The sequence below is a fragment of the Anabrus simplex genome, chromosome 5, assembly GCF_040414725.1.
Source record: "Anabrus simplex isolate iqAnaSimp1 chromosome 5, ASM4041472v1, whole genome shotgun sequence".
In the NCBI taxonomy this organism is placed as follows: Eukaryota; Metazoa; Arthropoda; class Insecta; order Orthoptera; family Tettigoniidae; genus Anabrus; species Anabrus simplex.
In genome coordinates, this window is record NC_090269.1 from 391,468,437 (window position 1) to 391,488,630 (window position 20,194).

General features: G+C 41.4%; 1 protein-coding gene across 1 annotated transcript in view; it reads left to right on the plus strand.

The window, feature by feature from the left end:
* The first annotated feature begins 1,943 nt into the window (after positions 1 to 1,943).
* LOC136874170 (uncharacterized) overlaps positions 1,944 to 20,194 on the plus strand; it is a 30,676-nt gene continuing 12,425 nt past the window's right edge. Inside the window, exon 1 of the mRNA XM_067147752.2 lies at positions 1,944 to 2,099. Within this exon, the coding sequence (XP_067003853.2) occupies positions 1,989 to 2,099 (111 nt within the window). The 5' untranslated portion in view covers positions 1,944 to 1,988. The remainder of the gene's footprint in view (positions 2,100 to 20,194) is intronic.

Below are 20,194 nucleotides of genomic sequence, written 5' to 3' on the forward strand. Positions count from 1 at the left end.
AAAATAGTTAAGATGACCAAAGCTAGAATCCTCCTAAGCCATTCAACAGAACCTGGCATCCTACTCTTAAAACGGGTCCTAAGAACCAAGAAGCCGAACACACGCTACAAGCATCGCGGCTCTTGCCTCACTTTTGGCCTCTTTTATCGAAATTGTTTCTGTCTTTTCCAAATTCAATGTCATTCTCTCACTTTCATCTATCCTATCCGACCTCCCATGGTCAACTCTTGTTCTTTTCCGACCCCGGCGGAATTAGGTTGCGAGGCCTAGGGCATCTTTCACCTTCACGCCCTTCGTGGCTCTTGTCTTCCTTTGGTCGATACCGTCTATTTTCAAAGTGTCGGACCCCTTCCAGTTTTTCTATTATTGTTCTCTGATTAGTGTTAATAATGGATGGGTGCATAGTTGTACTTTCTCTTGAAACAATAATCACCAGCGCTGTGAGGCAACAGTTTTTGAAATACACCGGGCACACTGCCAGGAGGCCAGAGACAATCGAAAAAATGATCGTTGAGGGAAAGGTTGACGGCCGTAGATCCAGAGGGCGTGTACCATCGCGATGGGCAGACCAGCTCAGCAGCCTGGCTGGATAGAGCCTCCAAAATGCGATCCACCGTGCTCAGGATAGGGATCTTGGAGGAGAACAGCTGTCAATATGATTTAGCATCACGATGTCACCACACCGTTATGAAGAGTTAGAACATGAGAGAAAAGAAGGACGTATAGGAGAGGGCATATGATTCAGTGGTAAACCCAAATTTAGTGCATGGGACACCCATCAGAGTTACTTGATTCGAATGGGGGACTATTTTACCTCCGGAATATTTTATCCGGGAGGAAGCCATCATCAGTACATCATTCATACAGAGAGAGCTGCATGTCCTCGGGAGTTAGATACGGCTGTAGTTTTCCGTTGCTCTCAGCCGTATAGCAGTATCAACAAAGCCAAGCCATACTTATAAAGTATTTTTTGTAAATGAACTCAAATTAAACTTCCACGAAAGTATTAGTCCTAAATTATACGAATAAAATCAAACATAGTATTATTACAAAATTCTGTTTTTTATTTACTGAATGCAGTATTATGTTCTGTGGCTAAGGGGTCGTTGGCTATGCTCAGGGGGGCCTCAAAGACAAAACGTTTGGGAAGGCGGGGAACATGAAGAAATTCCTCAGTGAACTGCAGGAAGATATTTATACGGCTTGGGAGGAGTGCACACGAGCAGTATACAGTGCTTATACCACGTTTGTTAGTTAAGTTTTTTTTGTTGCTATTTTGCTTAACGTCGCACCGACACAGATATGTCTTATGGCGACGATGGGATAGGAAAGGTCTAGGAAGTGGAAGGAAGCGGCTGTGGCGTTAATTAAGGTACAGCCCAGGCATTTGCCTGGTGTGAAAATGGGAAACCACGAAAAACAATCTTCAGGTCTGCCGACAGTGGGCTCGAACCCACATCTCCCGATTACTGGATACTGGCCGCACTTAAGCGACTGCAGCTATCGAGCTCGGTTTTGTTAGTAAGAAAGAAAAAATATGCAACGCTTATACAGGATTTATTTAATGTATAACTATACTAGTTTTTAACAGTTGTATAACGGTTTTTTTATTACTAAGACTGTGATAGAATAAATAAAGGGTACTTCTTTTCCCCCTCGTACTTCAAGTAACGCCTGTAGTCAATCCATTTAACAGCAAAGATCATTAAGATAAACATTTTAATCTGTTTCGTAACACAGAGATTTGTTCATTTCAAGTTGTTTTTCTTCCTCCTCTCGTCTTCGTATTCGTTTTTCATAATCTTTATCTTCTGAGTTCTATAAAATGCACATGACCCCATTGGACTTTCAGAACATTATCAGATGACGTGAGAAAATCCCACTGACCTTCAGAGTTGCACATTTCCTCTTTGCTTAAATGCTGCGTAACAACAAGCAGAGAACTGACTTAATTCGTGAGCAGCATCGATGAAATCTTTTATATCGTCATGTCTGTTCTTGTCTGTGAATACTTGCTGGTGTTAGCTCTGTTGATTGTGTCTTCGAACACAGAAGAATGCACAGCTCCTTTACCACAGACGGACATCACTCTACAGCAGGTAGGACAACTCACTTGTAAATATGCAAACAGTGGGAGTTGGTTTATTTTACATTTAATCTCTAACGTCCGTTTGATCAGAAGTTCCAGAAAAAATCAAAGTTATTTTTTCGTTTTAATAGTTTACTAGAGGGCACGTGCTGCTTCGCAGCAATCGCTATAAACAGGTCAAATAACGTGTCTTGATATGTAATTGCTCCATGGGTTGGTGACCAGGCGTCCTTCTCTTTCCGACATGTTTTCCTTTTTAGACTATTGTCCGGGGTTCGGGCGGATTATTAAAAAAAGCCGAAATATCCTCCTTTTTAGTGAATATGCTTTTGGGGTAATCTGTTTTACTTCTTTGTTTCCACAAGCATTCTTCATTACGCGACGACATCATCGATATCATATCGATATATAGAAATGTGATTATGGATGTACAGTGCACGCGATTATTCTATGCATGCTTCACCTGTGGGTGGGGTGGTAGAAAACACCCATGGTATCCCCTGCCTGTCGTAAGAGACGACTAAAAGGGGCCCAAGTGGCTCTGAACTTTGGAGCATGGGTTGGTGACCACGGGTCCCTCAGCTGAGTCCTGGAATTCTTCCACTTATTTGTGCCAGGCTCCTCACTTTCATATATCCTATCCGACCTTCCTTGGTCAACTCCTGTTCTTTTCCGACCCCGACGGTTTTAGCGCACTCGAGACCTAGGGAGTCTCATTTTCACGCCCTTCGTGTCTCTTGTCTTTCTTTGGCCGATACCTTCATTTTTCAAAGTGTGGGATCCCTTCTATTTTTTCTCTCTGATTAGTGTTATATAGAGGATGGTTGCCCAGTTATACTTCCTTTTAAAGCAATGATCACCACCACCTCCTATGCATGCCTTGTATTGTGATAATAGATGCTATTTACCATTCTATTGATTGCATGCTTCTCTCAGCAACACCCCGCCGAAACACTGCTATGGAAATGTGTGACAGCTGACAACGTGACAAGCAGCAGGAGATAACTGGGATTTGAAGAAAGTCTGTTTTATATGGATGACGCTGAAAAGTGATACTGATCATTGTGATGTTAAAAGAAATGTATTGTGTATTTGCAAGCTAAATCTAAATCCTTTCAAATTGATGTTAAACATCCTTTGATCAGTTCTACAATTTCAAATATCTTTGGCCGATACCTTTATTTTTCTGAATGAGCGTAGTGATGACCCTGAATTTAACAATTACCTACCGAGCTCGATAGCTCCAGTCGCTTAAGTGCGGCCAGTATCCAGTATTCGGGAGATAGTAGGCTCACCGGGCGAGTTGGCCGTGCGCGTAGAGGCGCGCGGCTGTGAGCTTGCATCCGGGAGATAGTAGGTTCGAATCCCACTATCGGCAGCCCTGAAGATGGTTTTCCGTGGTTTCCCATTTTCACACCAGGCAAATGCTGGGGCTGTACCTTAATTAAGGCCACGGCCGCTTCCTTCCAACTCCTAGGCCTTTCCTATCCCATCGTCGCCATAAGACCTATCTGTGTCGGTGCGACGTAAAGCCCCTAGCAAAAAAAAAAAGATAGTAGGTTCGAACCCCACTGTCGGCAGCCCTGAAAATGGTTTTCCACGGTTTCCCATTTTCACACCAGGCAAATGCTGCTGCTGTACCTTAATTAAGGCCACGGCCGCTTCCTTCCCACTCCTAGCCCTTTCCTGTCCCATCGTCACCGTATGACCTATCTGTGTTGGTGCGACGTAAAACAACTAGAAAAACAAAAACAAACAAATTACCTTGTATTCAGAAATGGGCGAAGTATTTCAATTCACGTAAGTTTCAATTCACGTAAGTCGGTATATTGAAGTTCAGAGTTATTAACATTTCCAGAATACATTTCTTTCCGTATCAGGGCACAATGCAAATGTAGAAAGACTATTTTCATTAATCTCTGCACGATGGACTGATAATAGGAACCGTTTTAAAGTAGAATCTGTGAAAATCATCACAATGGTTCAATATAATATAAAGGAATTTACATGCGTTATCTTTTTATAAGTATATTGAACCCTTTGGTCCATTTTGAGGGATACCTACCTTTCTTACCTATCAGCAAAGTTCATGAGATCTGTCTCTTGGGTCGTATCGGGTTCTTCGTCACTTGCTGAGGTAAAGGTAGGGTTCAGTAATTCTAATCTATCTACTGGAATGAAAGGTCTATTTAAAAGATTCCTATTTATTCAGGAAAATTCTGAAGCAATCTGATATGTCAACGGTATCATAGAAGTCAACTGTGTCCACTGGACACCACAATCATTTTAACATAAAGGTCAGAACACTGGTGTGAGACTTTAACGTAACTGCCTGATGGGCATTCTTACTAGAAACCATTGTCTCAATTATTAATTATTTAAGAAAGGAAAGTCTGGAAATCCTTAAATTCGGCTTCCATGTGAGACCACATGTACCATCATAGTGATTCGTTATGGTCCAGCCCTCGTAACACAAACTCTGGACTCTGGGTATAATTAAGGCAGTCCAATTGGTGTGTGCCACACAGTGGTTCTACGGCATGGACCCTTAATTGAATCGATGTGACCTGCGTCTATGTCATGGACCGACATCTAATCTTCTAAGTTACTTTAAAGTCATTGTGGATGATGACCGCAAGGAAATGATGCTACAATGACATATGGCCCTAATCCAAGTCACTGAGGTTGATGACCCCCTGACCATCCAAGTTTCTAGGCTGAAGGCTAAACACAATTAAGTTACATCGGTTGATGACCAAAGTTTCCACTTTACTATCCCCAGCACATTCACTGCTCAATCAATCAAAGTTCACTAATTACAACAATAGCAATGCTCACAAACTTTGTGGCAGTAAAATCCATTTCCTTCGGATATGTCCCCTTAATCGTTACTTTATATTTAAATATTCCCCCAGAAAAACAAACTAAAATTTCCAGAATGCATCTCCAAGTTATTTGCTTGATTAAAGTTATTTCAAAATGCGGTTTCACTGAATTTAATAATTTAATAACTTTAAATGATTTGACGAAATGTTAACGAACAACAAATTTTATCTCCGCGGACTCTGGTTTCTTCACAAATTCCTACGCAGCTGTGATGTAAATTCAGTCTTGTGATGTTTAACTGGCTGGAAAAGAATTGTTACATAATTCATGTCCAGTTATATATCTTGTCTCCTGATCTCACACTTTTAAAATCTAATCTAGTCCTAACCGTTATTAATACTTGGATATCCTAATAATCTACGTACAAACCAAACAACTCGCCATATAATTACGATGTCATCTCTCGTCATACCATTTATAAATTTTGCACACCCCTCACAGACAAACCGATCATCACAACCATCGTTCTATATTTTGGACAACCCTGAATTTGGTTACTCTGTTCCTTATACTCAAAGTTCGTGATTTCAAATGTTCATTACGTCCCCAATTAAACAAATTTTACAGTATTTCACAATACTCAGATCATTACCGGCTATGAATTTCAACTAAATCCAGCATTTTAACGTTTTCCCCGGCCGAGAATACAGCACAGTTTCAATTCCACGCCTGTCCCGTTATCACAGCTGAGGCCTCTCGTCCCCAAGTTCGCTTGGCAGTAACATGAAACACCTGGTTTATTCCAGTTGACTGGCTTCTCAAAATGCTCTCTTTAAACTCTGCCGACAAAATTAAACAAATACGATATTCTAACCAACAAAATGCACAGATTATGCTTCAAGATGCCCACACTAATTATACGCGTCGCCAATTAATACCGCTATGGATTTCTATGAATTTCTTTCCATTCCCAACATTATAAAATATACCTCGGGCTATCGTGTCCCGGCTTCAATGACAGGACTCTAACCTGATTCGCACATCTCATCTCAACTCATATAAAACATTCCTCGGGCTTCCATGTCCCGGCTTCAATGACAGGTCCAACCTGATTCACAAATCTCATATCAACAAAACTAACCTCTGTTTCCCAGCTCCACAATTATCATCGACAAAGAACTGGATAAAATCCTCACTAGAAATCTCGACGTCTAATATCGCACAATGCATTAATCATGAATAACTTCGCATAAAGGATATCGTATTTAATAACTTGATTTTTACGAGAAAATGACTGAAACATTCTACTAGATCTTTTTATTGTCAGTCAGACACAGTTTAAAATGGGCCTAGAAAAACGTTTCTCTCCGTGACCAAATTCATCACCCTAGATTCTCACCCGACAGCGCGCTTCCACTCAATCGAAAATGAGTAACCATGGATTCCTACCTTATTAACGTCAAATTGCAGACAGAAAATTTTTACGTCGACTGAACATCTTAATTTGGCACAAAATATAGGCAGTACACTCACACGGATGACGATCTACATTGAACGTGATATCACTTCGAAACCCTATTCAATAACTTTTTACAACATTATACGGCACTCGCAAGACTTCAAAAATTTATCCAAGTGGAAAATGAAACAAATGACTCTTTTAGTCGTATTCTCACATTTACAAAACTTAGTAGGGGTGACCACTGCGTCGTATATCCCCATTCAAATACACTTTTAGAGATCATGAGACAAGATATAAGAGGTAGTAAGATGGAAAGTCACCTACCTCATGTAGTCACACCATTGTTCGTCATAGGGCTCACCTGCAACCCTGGCATTTTATTTAGCCATTTTTACATTCATGGCTTTACAAACCATTATTATATTTCTTCAGGTTTCCTGGAATAAAGCATAAAAAAAGAAAATACCCTTCACTTGTTTGCTGAGCGCACACGATGGACTATAATTATTTCCGCACACGAATTACTTAATCACATTAGAATTTATTCAGTACTTTGACCGTCCTATCTGGTACAGTTATTTCACTCAAGAAAACTATCTCCTCATGGACTCAAGACCTAGCCACACTGGCTAAAATCTGCAGTTGAACTCAGTCTACCTTCGTTGTTTGATTTCGCAGAGCAGCTCAACAATTTTTCGTCCGCTTTGTATCACAAATGCCGGAGAAGGAGACTTCGTCATGGCGTCCCTTCATATTTATAGCAGTTACCCCCTCTCTTCGGATATCTCCCTTTGCCGCCAAGAAAATTTCTATAAATTTTCTGACTTACCTAAACTGTAATTTCAAGAGTTTTGAAAGTGACTACATGCTTGCTACATTTCTGGCGGTAGTGTTCATGGACATTTAAAATTTTTATGGGTTCGATTTGTGAGATGATTGACCCCCTTTGATAGGCACTATATTTTTTTGATTTGGCTTGTGTCACGCCATGTACACGCGCTTTGAAATAGTTCACAAAAACGACTTGAGATTCTTCCGCCGTCGACACGTGTGGCTGACGTCACGTACCCCAGAGCGTGGGACCGAAGGTAATCACCCCCTCGTCACGTGTCAAATCCATGCTATCAAGAATCCAACTTTTAGTTTAATTGTTAATTTAAGCATAATGTTCTTAGGGCACAAAAGTCATGGGTTCAATATGTTAGACACGCCAAAACTCCTGAAGGCAACTGAATCTTCAGAAAAGTACCAGCAAGGCATGTAAATTAGTTTAATTGTTTATATTTTGTAAGAATGTACTATATAATATGGGATTGGATGCATTTTGTTTATGTATGTGAAAATAAGAATATATGTCTAAATTCAGACTCTCAATGGAGGATTTTTGTGTCCAATTTTTTCCGGCATTCTCCTCCTCTTTAAATAGTTTTGTCCTCTTTTTTGATCTATTTGCATCTAGTCACCCTATCCATGGTTGTCCGGGTACTTGTTGGAATGTTTGCTTTTAGGATTTATATTACCTGTCCCCCTGTGGATGGGAGCAGTAGAATAACACCCACGGTAACCCCTGCCTGTCGTAAGAGGTGACTAAAAGAGGCCCCAGGAGCTCTGAACTTGGGAGCGTGGGTTGGCGACCACGGGGCCCTCCGCTGAGTCCTGGCATTGCTTCCACTTACTTGTGCCAGGCTCCTCACTTTCATCTATCCTGTTAGACCTCCCTAGGTCAACTTTTGTTCTTTTCCGACCCGACGGTATTAGAGCACTTGAGGAATGAGAAGTCTTTCATTTTCACGCCCTTCGTGGCCCTTGTCTTTCTTTGGCCGATACCTTCATTTTTCGAAGTGTTGGACAGCTTTCCATTTCTCTCTCCGATTAGTGGTATATAGAGGATGGTTGCCTAGTTGCACTTCCTCTTAAAACACCAATCACCACCTACACCTACACCACTGACACTGACTGATATTATACGAACAGTTTTGTAGTTTTAGAATTATTCTTGTCTGTTTAATTAAAATTTTTTGTTTTAAATTTTTTGTTTAGCGCTGAAGTTTGTCATTGCTGCAGCCCATACTGTCTGGAAAGTAGATTATCCTTTCAATCAAGAAATAAAAATAAGTGACAATTGTATCTATTTACGCGTAGTACTATAGATATGATGTACACGGTTCCAGCTGTCATTGGGACTGCCAGCATCAGCCTAGCGAACCCGAGAATTGTGGATTCAACACTAATCTCGGTGATTTTCGACATTTCTTTTTTCAACTCTTCCGACCCCCATGCCGATGGAGTCTGAACGTGGACTTAAACAGCATCGAGAGTGCCACAGTTAGTTACTTAGTAATGTTTTATTTTACCTGGCAAGATTAAGGCCTTCAGGCCTTCTCTTTCATCTAAGCAGGAAATAACTTGAGCCCAGCGTCTATATAAATCTCCCCCTGCGGGTGGGGGTGGTAGAATAACACCCACGGTATCCCCTGCCTGTCGTAAGAGGTGACTAAAGGGGCCTCAGGGACTCTGAACGTTGGAGCGTGGATTAGCGACCACGGGGCCCTCCGCTGAGTCCTGGCATTGCTTCCACTTACTCGTGCCAGGCTCCTCACTTTCATCTATCCTCTCAGACCTCCCTAGGTCAACACTTGTTCTTTTCCGACCCGACGCTATTAGGTTTGCGAAGGCTAGGGAGTCTTTAATTTTCACGCCCTTCGTAGCCCTTGTCTTCCTTTGGCCGATACCTTCATTTTTCGAACTGTCGGATCCCTTCCATGTTTTTCCCTCTGATTAGTGTTATATATAGGATGGTTGTCTAGTTGTACTTCCTCTTAAAACAATAATCACCACCACCACCTTTTAATCGTTGAGCTTCGCCGATATCTTTACGTAATTATATTGCTACTTAACTGTGTGTAACCTGCTAAGTACGGAATGTATTGCGGGCTAGGATAAGCCTTCGCCTGCATTTATTATAATAATTATAATGCTATTTGTTTTTACATCCCACTAACTATTTTTTTTCAGTTTTCGGAGATGCCGAGGTGCCGTAATTTAGTCTTCCAGGAGTTCTTTTACGTGACAGTAATTCTACCGACACGAGGCAAATACCACCGGACTGAGCCAGGATCGAACCTGCAAGTTGGGGTTAGAAGGCCAGTGCCTTAAACGTCTGAGCCACTCAGCAATTACTGGAGTGGTTATTTAGTGATTTGATTTTAGTGTTACTCAAACTTCACTGAGAGACCTATCAATGCCTGATGATTCACCGGCAGTTCATTCTGTAGTGAATAAAAAAAAAGAATGAAGAAAATCGATCCAGTAGAAAGGCAGAATGGACTGGACAAAGCTGTTTTTTTTTTCCTGGGGGCTTTACGTTGCACCGACACAGATAGGTCTTATGGCGACGATGGGATAGGAAAGGCCTAGGAGTTGGAAGGAAGCGACCGTGGCCTTAATTAAGGTAAAGCCCCAGCATTTGCCTGATGTGAAAATGAGAAACCACGGAAAACCATTTTCAGGGCTGCCGATAGTGGGATTCGAACCTACTATCTCCCGGATGCAAACTCACAGCCGCGCGCCTCTACACGCACATGATTTGGACTAGTTTTGTATTAAACAAGACTATATAGGCGTACAGCAAGTTTTAAACTGAAGTTGGTGACACCGATGATCTTGTAGCAGCTGATGTTAGCTGATGCTAGGCGCGTAAATGGTTTCTTGTCTCGTATTTTTTATCATGTGTGAAGTGAATTTCAGTGTGTTCATTTTGTGTCAAGTAGTGAAGTAGAGATTATTAATCAATTTTAACTGCAAACTAGCCGTAAACTGCAGCCATTCCCATATAATGTAAGCCTTTTTTCTTAAAAAATGCTTTTGCCTCTACTTGCACCATGTGATATGAACCTGCATGCAGTTGGAATGGAGGAAGTGTAGAGTGTTGAATGTGAGGAAAGGAACGTAAAGGACGACACAAGCACCCAGACCCCAGGCCAATCAAAAACTAATGTAAGCCTTACCAAATGTTCACATCAGTGTAACAAGAAAGTTACTTTATTTTTGTATAAAAAGTTCTAATTTTTTATGGAACATCACCTCTATAAAATAATGATAAAAGTATTTTTCTTAATATTTTTGATCATAACATTGAAAAACTACATTTATTTGAGTTGTCACTTTATTTAAAATACAATCTATAAAATGTACCTACGTACATTAATTTACATCAGTAAAATGCCCCGAACATTACCTTCAAAACCAAAAGCAAACTCATACATTTTATGCAAATAATACCGAAGTTATTAGGCGTATAATTTACAGCAAGGTCAAAAATGCAGGTTACGCTGGTAAGTTGCAAACCTAAAGAAGGTTAGTTTGTAGAGGATTTTAGCATGTGAGGGGACAGGAGGGTTACCGTTGTTGCTTGCTTTCCTATTGAGAAAGGTTTGTCAAACTCCATTCCTTGGGGGACCAACAACATTGCAAAGTAAAATAACGGAACACCGGGAAAGTTTCTATTTTACTTAAGACTTTCTTTCGTACTGCCAGCCCTGTGGTGTAGGGGTAGCGTGCCTGCCTCTTACGCGGAGGCCCCGGGTTCGATTCCCGGCCAGGTCAGGGATTTTTACCTGGACCTGAATACTGGTTCGAGGTCCACTCAGCCTACGTGATCAGAATTGAGGAGCTATCTGACGGTGAGGTAGCGGCCCCGGTCTAGGAAGCCAAGAATAACGGCCGAGAGGATTCTTCGTGCTGACCACACGACACTTCGTAATCTGCGGGCCTTCGGGCTGAGCAGCGGTCACTTGGTAGGACAAGGCTCTTCAAGGGCTGTAGTGCCATGGGGTTTGGTTATTTTTTTTCTTTCGTACTGGTGTGAACATTTTACTTATTCGGGTTGTGAAATATAATGCCATTCTCTCTCTCTCTCTCCCCCCCCCTCTCTCACACACACACTCTCTTAACTACTACTAAAATGTTTTCATTCCTCCCCTGAAGGGGCAGGCGGGCCTCCTAGACGGTGACGCTTTCTCTCAGGTCGGGAGATTTGTTACGGTGAAGGAGATGTACGGAGAAGGTGAGGGGATTGGTGGCCGTGGCCTATACTAGGAACTGTCCCGGCATTCGCCTTAGTGCAGGAGAATGGAAACCCACGGAAAACCATTCTCAGGAAGCCGACGGTTAGGGTCAGCCGTGAGGTCTAGCCCTGTCCCGTCTCCCGAACGCAGAGGCGTAGAGCCACGTTACAGCTGTCGCCACCCCTCCTCTGCTCGGTCGGCCGGTCAGAGTGCAGAACTGTTGGACCACGGACCAGTCGTCAGGGTTGCCACCGGGAAAAATATTTTCGTACTAAATCTTCCCCTAAAAAGGTACTAGATTATGGTAAAAGGTACTAAATATTTATTAACAATGGAATAAGGTTATTCATAAAGGCAGTAAGTTATAGAAATCAAAGTATACTTATCAAAAATACACATTTATTAAATGAGAACAGAACTACCGGTTTTCATCTTCATATTTTACTCTTCTCTTAATCCTTGGAAAACAATGCGAAAGCAATAAACTGTTCTGAAATGTGAAAATTCAGTATGTTTTAGTTTCTCATTTGTCAGAAGGAGCCCATTCATCATACAGGATTGTAGTTTGTTTCTCAACTTGGTCTTTATTGGTAGTAACAGCAGAAAAAAACTCCAGTTCTGTTGCAGCAAACAGAACACTGCCTTCACAAAATTCGTTAAATTTGGAAAGGTGTAGTCGCCTACAGGTTTTTTAATTTCAACAAACACCGGGCGAGTTGGCTGTGCGGTTAGAGGCGCGCACCTGTAAGCTTGCATCCGGAAGTTAGTGGGTTCGAACCCCATTGTCGTCAGCCCTGAAGATGGTTTTCCGTGGTTTCCCATTTTCACACCAGGCTGAAAATCTTTTAAGTTTCTGTGGACTTCGCTTACCACTATTTCCCATCTAATTTCATGAACACTTTCTGTAATTACAGCCGGGAAATATATAGCTAATGGGATTATACTGATGAAACTGCCACCTCATTAGTAATTTTCCAGGTTCGCCATGGACAGATTTCTTAAAATAGGATCACGAAAATCCACCGTTCAAAAAATCTGTTTACAAACTTCAACATGGCTCTGAAGCTTCTTATCAATTTCTTTCTTGTTCTTTTGCTGCACTAGAAGAGTGCCCCCGTAAAAGGTACTAGATTTCCATAAAAAGAACTAACGTACTAAAAATGATCATGACGTACTAGATCTAGTACTAAAGTACTAGAGGTGGCAACCCTGTCACTCGTGGCCACTTATGAGCCGAGAGCCACTCTGGCTCTACCGACCTCTCTCTCTTAAGGTCTTGTATTGGACAATACTGTACCGGTTTAAAGCGCTGTCCTTCTGAAAGTCGTCAGATTCGTAAGCTGCGAAGAGATGGAAGCACAACAACAATCACCAACTACGCTACCAAGAACAACAAGCACGTCAAGGAAACACAGGACGTCAGTTGTCAAGCCACAACAACTAGAAGAGAACTGAGGACAAGAGAAATCCAAACGAATCCTCCACACCCTACCACAAGTTCCGCCACACAAACTACTCCATTCATCAAACAGCAAGATACCCAAGCAACCCCAGATACCCAAGACAAATCCGAACAAATCCATCCCACAGTCTCTGATACCCATACTCAAACCATACCCATCCCACCACCCCTCCCGCCCCCTCTGTCTATCAATCAACCCACACCACGACCCAATCACATACCTCTCAAACCACAATAAAACCAACTCAAAAAGAAAAATCAATCAAAACAGACCCAAAACATCAAAACACCCCTTCTCCCCATACCACATCTCAAAACAAAATCTCAACCTCGTCCATCTCACCCCTCACTGACAATACTCTGCTACAACTGCCTCAAAGTAAATCACCATGCCACCCGGCGCAAAAATAAGACCCACTGCAACCGGTGTGGTAGTCCTCACCACCACACCGAATGCAATTTGCCACGGGACCAGTCGACCTGCGCAAATTGCCACGGTAATCACGCAGCATCGTTTCCTGGTTGCCCATACTTTAAGAAGGCTAAACGCCTATCCGAAACCACTGCCAGTAACAAAAATGCAACTAAATTCATCCCCGCCTCTTCTATCCACCCCCACCCCTCTCATCAACACGCCCAGCAATAACCTCCTTCTTCTTGTCCTCAGCCTACTTCAGTCAAATTCTGGACCCCCTCGGTGGATCGAGTAGCCCAGACCCTGAGAATCTAACCAGAATCCCCCACCCCCCGCCTTCCTACAATCCCCCACCAAGAAATCAAGACCAACCAAGTTCCAAGTTCTCACTTCCTTAACTGCATACTGCCTTCCTAATAATGCTAAACACCTGTAAGATGAAGCACTGGTTCTCGAGACGAGGCGGTGCACTTGCTATATGCTGCCCATTAACGCACACTTACACTAAAAGACAACTTTCAGTTCAGTAGGTGTTAGTCACTGCATTACGACGTTGGTTAAAACCCTTTCAAACTCCCTAACGCAACTGGGCGTGGTCAGCTCCTGAATGGGTGACCACCAGGGCTACCACAGTCGACACACACGTAAAAGACTGTGTCATAATATACAAACTGCTAAGCAATATCAGGCTTGGTCACCCACTGGAAGGGTGACCACCCACCCACCCACACGCTAACTGTTTTAAAACCAACTAAACTAGTTTAAACACGAATAATAACACACAACCGACACACACTCATTACAGGCCGACAGAGGAGCTCCGAAGAGAGACACCGGTATTGGCACGTCACAAACCACCTATCTCTTCGGAGATAGGTGGAACATACGGATAACCAGGGATTTTACGATAGAGATGGGAATAATTCATATTTACGATTGCTACTATTTGGTATCTATATAAATAAAATCGTAACGACCGTGTGTCTGTACATTGCATATTTTGGCGAAATGTCCGTACAGTTATCCGTTTCAGGTGTAACAATGACCATCTGCATATTTTTTTTTAGCTTTGGTGTCTGTTTGTCTATAACTTAAAAACTACTGGATATATTTCTACCAAACTTCATATTTAGAATCCACCTGTCCTTGGGTAGGTTTGAGGACCAATGTTGGTTTTAAATCCCTGAAATGACTGGGCGTTTATACGAAACAGAAACCGTGATTTTGCACTCCCACAAAATATACACATCTAGACTTTATGGAAATCTATCTGCCTTAATGGAAATCAATTGGTAAACCTTTTTCCTCATATGCATCATTTCGACACGAGGATTAATAAGGCAGATATCATTTAAAGGACCGGTTTTCGGTACAAGTCCCACCGGACTTAACTCAATAGCGAGTGCGTGTAAAGCGTATTTCTTATAACTTGTAAACTACTGGAGATATTTCATCCAAAATTCATATTATTAGCAACCATCTGTCCAAAGGTAAGTTTTAAGTCCATACCATGTCAAATTCCCGGAATGGACTGGGAGTTTATAGGGAACCGAAACAGTGATTTTACTCTCTCGCAATATATACAAGACCAACCGTACTGGAAATCGATTAACCTTGTGCATTTTTTCGACGGGAGGATTAATAAGGGAGATGTCGGTTATGCAGGCCAAGTCCAGCGGACATAGCCCAAGAGTTGTTATACAGGGAGCTGATTCCTTATCTATCTGTATAAATAAAATCGTAACGACCGTGTGTCTGCGCATTGACTATTTTGGAGAAATTTTCGTACAGCTATCCGTTTAAGGGGTATAATCTATTTTTCTTTACGTCACACCGACACAGATAGGTCTTATGGCGACGACGGGATAGGAAAGGCCTAGGAATGGGAAGGAAGCGGCCGTGGCCTTAATTAAGGTACAGCCCCAGCATTTGCCTGGTGTGAAAATGGGAAACCACGGAAAACCATCTTCAGGGCTGCGGACAGTGAGATTCGAACCCACTATCTCCCGGATGCAAGCTCACAGCTGCGCGCTCCTAACCGCACGGCCAACTCGCCCGGTAGGGGTATAATCACCAACTGCATATTTTTAGCTATAGTTTCCTGAAAGTCCTAAATTTTACCCCCTCTCCCAAAATCACGATTGCGGCACAATATGCCGGACGAGATAGAAAATTGAAATTAGGCAACATTATACGTTTTAGCCAAGAACCGATGGAAAACTTCCAAGATCTTTAAATATTTCACTTTATACCGGCGAAAAATATCCTAATATTGATGAAACTTTAATGTCGGCGCAGACCTTCGCTTCGAAGTTTTCGTGGTAAACGGTAAGTCGTATCACAAAACGAATGGCACAATCTGCGTTCAATTTGGAGTGATCTTCAACTTTGGTCCTATGACGTTTTGTTCTTATACATTAGGTTTGTCTATTTTTCGACTGTACGTACATTTTGCACTTTGTACACGTATAGTTCATAGTTTGAATCACTTATACGAAAGATAGATTCATCTAATTCTATAGAATTTGGCGAACCTGGTATCCATATGTGAGCGAAATTCTATGTTTGTAGCTCTAACATAAGTGTCCAAAAGTTATGCACTGTGAAAAACGCTTTCCCAGATTTCACCCTATTCAACGTTTCTAACTGAATAGTACCCATAAATAGATGAGATAGGACAAAATATCATAAGATCAGCCATTTAGACCGCTAAATGTGGCGTGTTATGGTACAAACCGTTTGTTGATATGATGTATCGTGTAGCAGCAGTTAATCTGTAAATGAAGGTTTGCAATATTGTAAACATACATATACTTCCTATGTCGATCTATATATATGCAATGAAGTCGATTTGTAGCGATGTAGAAAGGGTGCGTCTGCCATTATAATTAATATTTTAGAACTCGATAGTGACTTTCAGCAGGAGGGTGTCTGCTACTGTAATCATTACTCTCTACATCGTCTGTGACTGGCAGAAGTAATTGGATCCTTCTCCAACTCGTGTGTAATTGGCATTAGTAAGGAGGGTCTACCATTGTAATTAATAATTCCCTTCTCGATTTGACTGGAAGAAGTCAAGGGAGCATGAAATTTTGTTCAAAACTTCCCTAAGCGATTGTGTTTTGTAGTAGGCAGGCGTGCCCGCCGTTATAAACATATTTACCCATCTAAAATGTGACTGGCATTAAGAAAAGGGGCCTGTCATTATAATGATAACAGCACAACTCAATTTTGACTGGCAGTAAGGAAGTGCCTGCTGTTATAATAAAAACTCCTCCATTGTAATCTGTCTGGAAGTAGGAATGGGCGCCTGCCATTGTAACGAAAACTTCCCAAATCGATTGTGACCGCGAAATAGGTAATGGGGCCTCCCATTATAATGAAAACTCTCCTACTCGATTGTGAATGTCAATAGGCAAGTGAGCTTGCCGTTATCATCACAACTCCGCAACTCGCACTTTACATTTGAAACAACATATGGGAACCTCCCCCTGCCGTTTCTAGATAACGCTAAGAGGCAATCAATTAAAAAATTCTTATTCGCTGTATATACAGTTGTTCCGAGGATTGTGTGGAACGCCGAGGTGAAAGTAGCTACGGGCATGAAGGGGTGAATGTACGAAAATTGAAAGATTGATTAAAAACTTTAATATTGGCAGTTTTATTTCTTTCCCCTTTTCAAATGTTAAATTGTAACAAAAACAATTCGCTAAGCGAATAACAAAATCTCAGGTACAACAATGATCTCGAGAAGTAATATTATGAATTCATAGAATAATTACACGACATTAATTATTAACAATACGAGCTTGAAGCTCCTACCTTGCCAATGTGACAAGAGAGACCACTGCTCCATTCAATAATATCTCTCACAAGAGCACCTTTGCTCCACAAAATTATCTAGGAGACTAATCTCCAAACATTATGTTATTCCAGCCTTCCAAACGCACCATTCAACCTTTACATTAATTGGGAGAGCGTCTTGGCTCTACAATTTCACACTTAGGAATCTATTTCCGAAAAATTCACACTTTTCAGGCCTATCAAAGGCACAAACTACATTTAACAAAATTTCACTGTCATAATTGCTCAACAGTCTGGTACCTTTAACATGAAAAGGAATAACATTGATTGAAACAGGGGTAGCACGTACCTATTCTACAAGGCCTTTGGTAAAAACAAAAGGATATACAATGGTCCAAAAGCAAAATGGCAAGGAGGCGATTTCTTGCACTCCTAGAAATTTACAATTGAATACATAAAACCCTATTTGGACTTATGGCCCGACGTAACAGAGGCTAAGCCTTATACTACGGAGGTGACTAGATGGAGAAAAAGTTTAACATACAGAATTTACAAGACAGAAAGTTACAAAATCAAAGTCACCTTACAATCAAGTTGAGAGGGAATACAAGAGGCTACATCACTCTCTATTCCCAGATTTCGGTTAAGTTCTTTCGACTAGTTTGAAATTTACATTTAAGGTTTGAAATTTACACTGGAGGAAAGAAACGTTACATTACTAAGACTGGAAACTTTCCCCTCGAGCTAGTTTTCAAAGACTATCACACAGTTATACTGAATCTGCCATTACCTTGAGCTGGTAGACCTCCCGAAGATGGACGAGGCGCCCCGCCTCCTTTATAAACACATTCTAGACTGGAGCGATCACTAAGACAACCTGGTCCGAAAATGTGCCAGGTCTTACAGCCGAGGGGACAGTTCCAGAAAACTCTGGGCTAATGCCCGACACACCCCTAATTCTCATTGGAAAATCAAATAAATACCAGACATTTTCTCATTGGCCAACTTCTTAAGTTGGCGGGAAGAGACAGAGAAGTGTTGTAAACTTAAATACACCAAAAAACAAAGTATAAGTAATTCAGTTTAGGAAACTTTAACACACAAAACTAATCTTGAATTTTAATAGTTCATATTCACCCTAGAGAGCACCACACAAGTTTATAGTAGCGATATCTGTTGAGAAATATTCGAACTTCTTGCGCTAGTTGTCGCAAGTTTTGTATTAAAAGATGGCATTCTCAAAGGCGCTTCATTTAAATGTACGGGGCGGGTGTACCTCCGGCACACAGTAATTTACAATGTATACAATGTATACAATGTAGAATGCCGTACCGAAGCACGGGTATATTTGCTAGTCTATTATTATTGTTAGTTGTGATCTGATCGCAGTTACAACACAGTTGTTGGATGCGTTATTTATTTTACTGTTATAAATGATTTATAAACAACACCATATTACCAAACCGTTATTTTTAAGCTGTACTAAACACACTAATAAAACAATGGCTACAATTTTTATTTAATTGTACTTTTCCATCACAACGTGCAGGCTTGCTATGTAACTTACACAGTACACTAAACCACGTTTCGAATTTGTCGATGTCATCAAATTAAATATTAAGTGATGATTTAGCATTCCAAGACAATAAGATGCTAGTTTTATTATAACTTGATCTAGTGCGACTTACGTTCAGCGCATTACGAACTTTAGAAAATTACCCTTTCGCATGCCAAGGACGAAGCCAAAGCACACACATAATCTGTAACAACAAAACTTAGATGTGGTTAATTAACTGTACACTCTTTTTTGGCTTCTTGGCCCTTATGACCTGTTTAGCAGGTATAAGAACTGCTCTCCTATTGGCTTCACATTAGCAATCACAGCTAGGCCACCGGGCGAGTTGGCCGTGCGGTCAGGGGCGCGCGGCTGTGAGCTTGCATCTGAGAGATAGTGGGTTCGAATCCCACTGTCGGTAGCCCTGAAGGTGGTCTTTCGTGGTTTCCCATTTTCACACCAGGGAAATGCTGGGGCTGTACCTTAATTAAGGCCACGACCGCTTCATTCAAACTCCTAGGTCTTTCCTATCCCATCGTCGCCATAAGACCTATCTGTGTCGGTGCGACGTAAAGTCACTAGCAAAAAGAAAACAGCTAAGCCAGAAGATTGACTGCAATTGGTAGACCGGTATCAGTTACAGGCTCTCACCTGGGTTAGCTCTTGTGCGTTGCACTGAATTGTCAAAGTGTTATCGGTGAGAAGTACGAGATTGATGTTTTTATTTCTGACCATAACCTAGACATCATGCTATTCGGTGAGACATTTCTAAAGGAGCCTATGCCTTTCAGAATTAAAAATATGGTAGTATGTCGGAAAGACAGAGCCGGGTTGAAGGGTGAGGGCGTGGCCGTGCTAGTTGAGTCTAGACCACAGAGCACAGAATAACATAGATATGGCAATGTGCCGTCTGAGTTGAAGTCAGTGGACACAAGCGGCCGCCATGTTGCTTGTACCAAAACATTGGAGACCACTTAGTGTAAGTAAATGAACAGTGCGCCACGTGTGAAGTAAATAAAGGAAGTTGTGTTATGATTTTAAAATGCCGACTTGTGTAGCGTATGGATGTGCAAACAGAGCTTCAAAGAAAATACCAGGGAAAACTTTTCACAGGTAAGCAATATGTTTTTGCGAATATTCAGTGCCGAATTGTTTTCCCCTTACACATGTAGTATAGGTTAAGAAGCGCCTTTATCATTTACAGTTTTCCTAAAGATAATGAACGACGGAAGAAATGGATAAGAGCTATACGAAGGGAAAATTGGTGCCCCACACCTTTCAGCACCATATGTTCCGCTCACTTTACTGAACGTGATTTTGATCGTACTTCATTGTGTGTCGTAAGGCTGAGAGAATGGGCTGTGTTGAAAGGCATAAGTCTATAATGATAATGTATGTATGTATGTATGTATGTATGTATGTATGTATGTATGTATGTATGTATGTATGTATGTATGTATGTATGCATTACAAAATAATCCTTGAGATGAATTAATTAATTTCATCAAGAATACT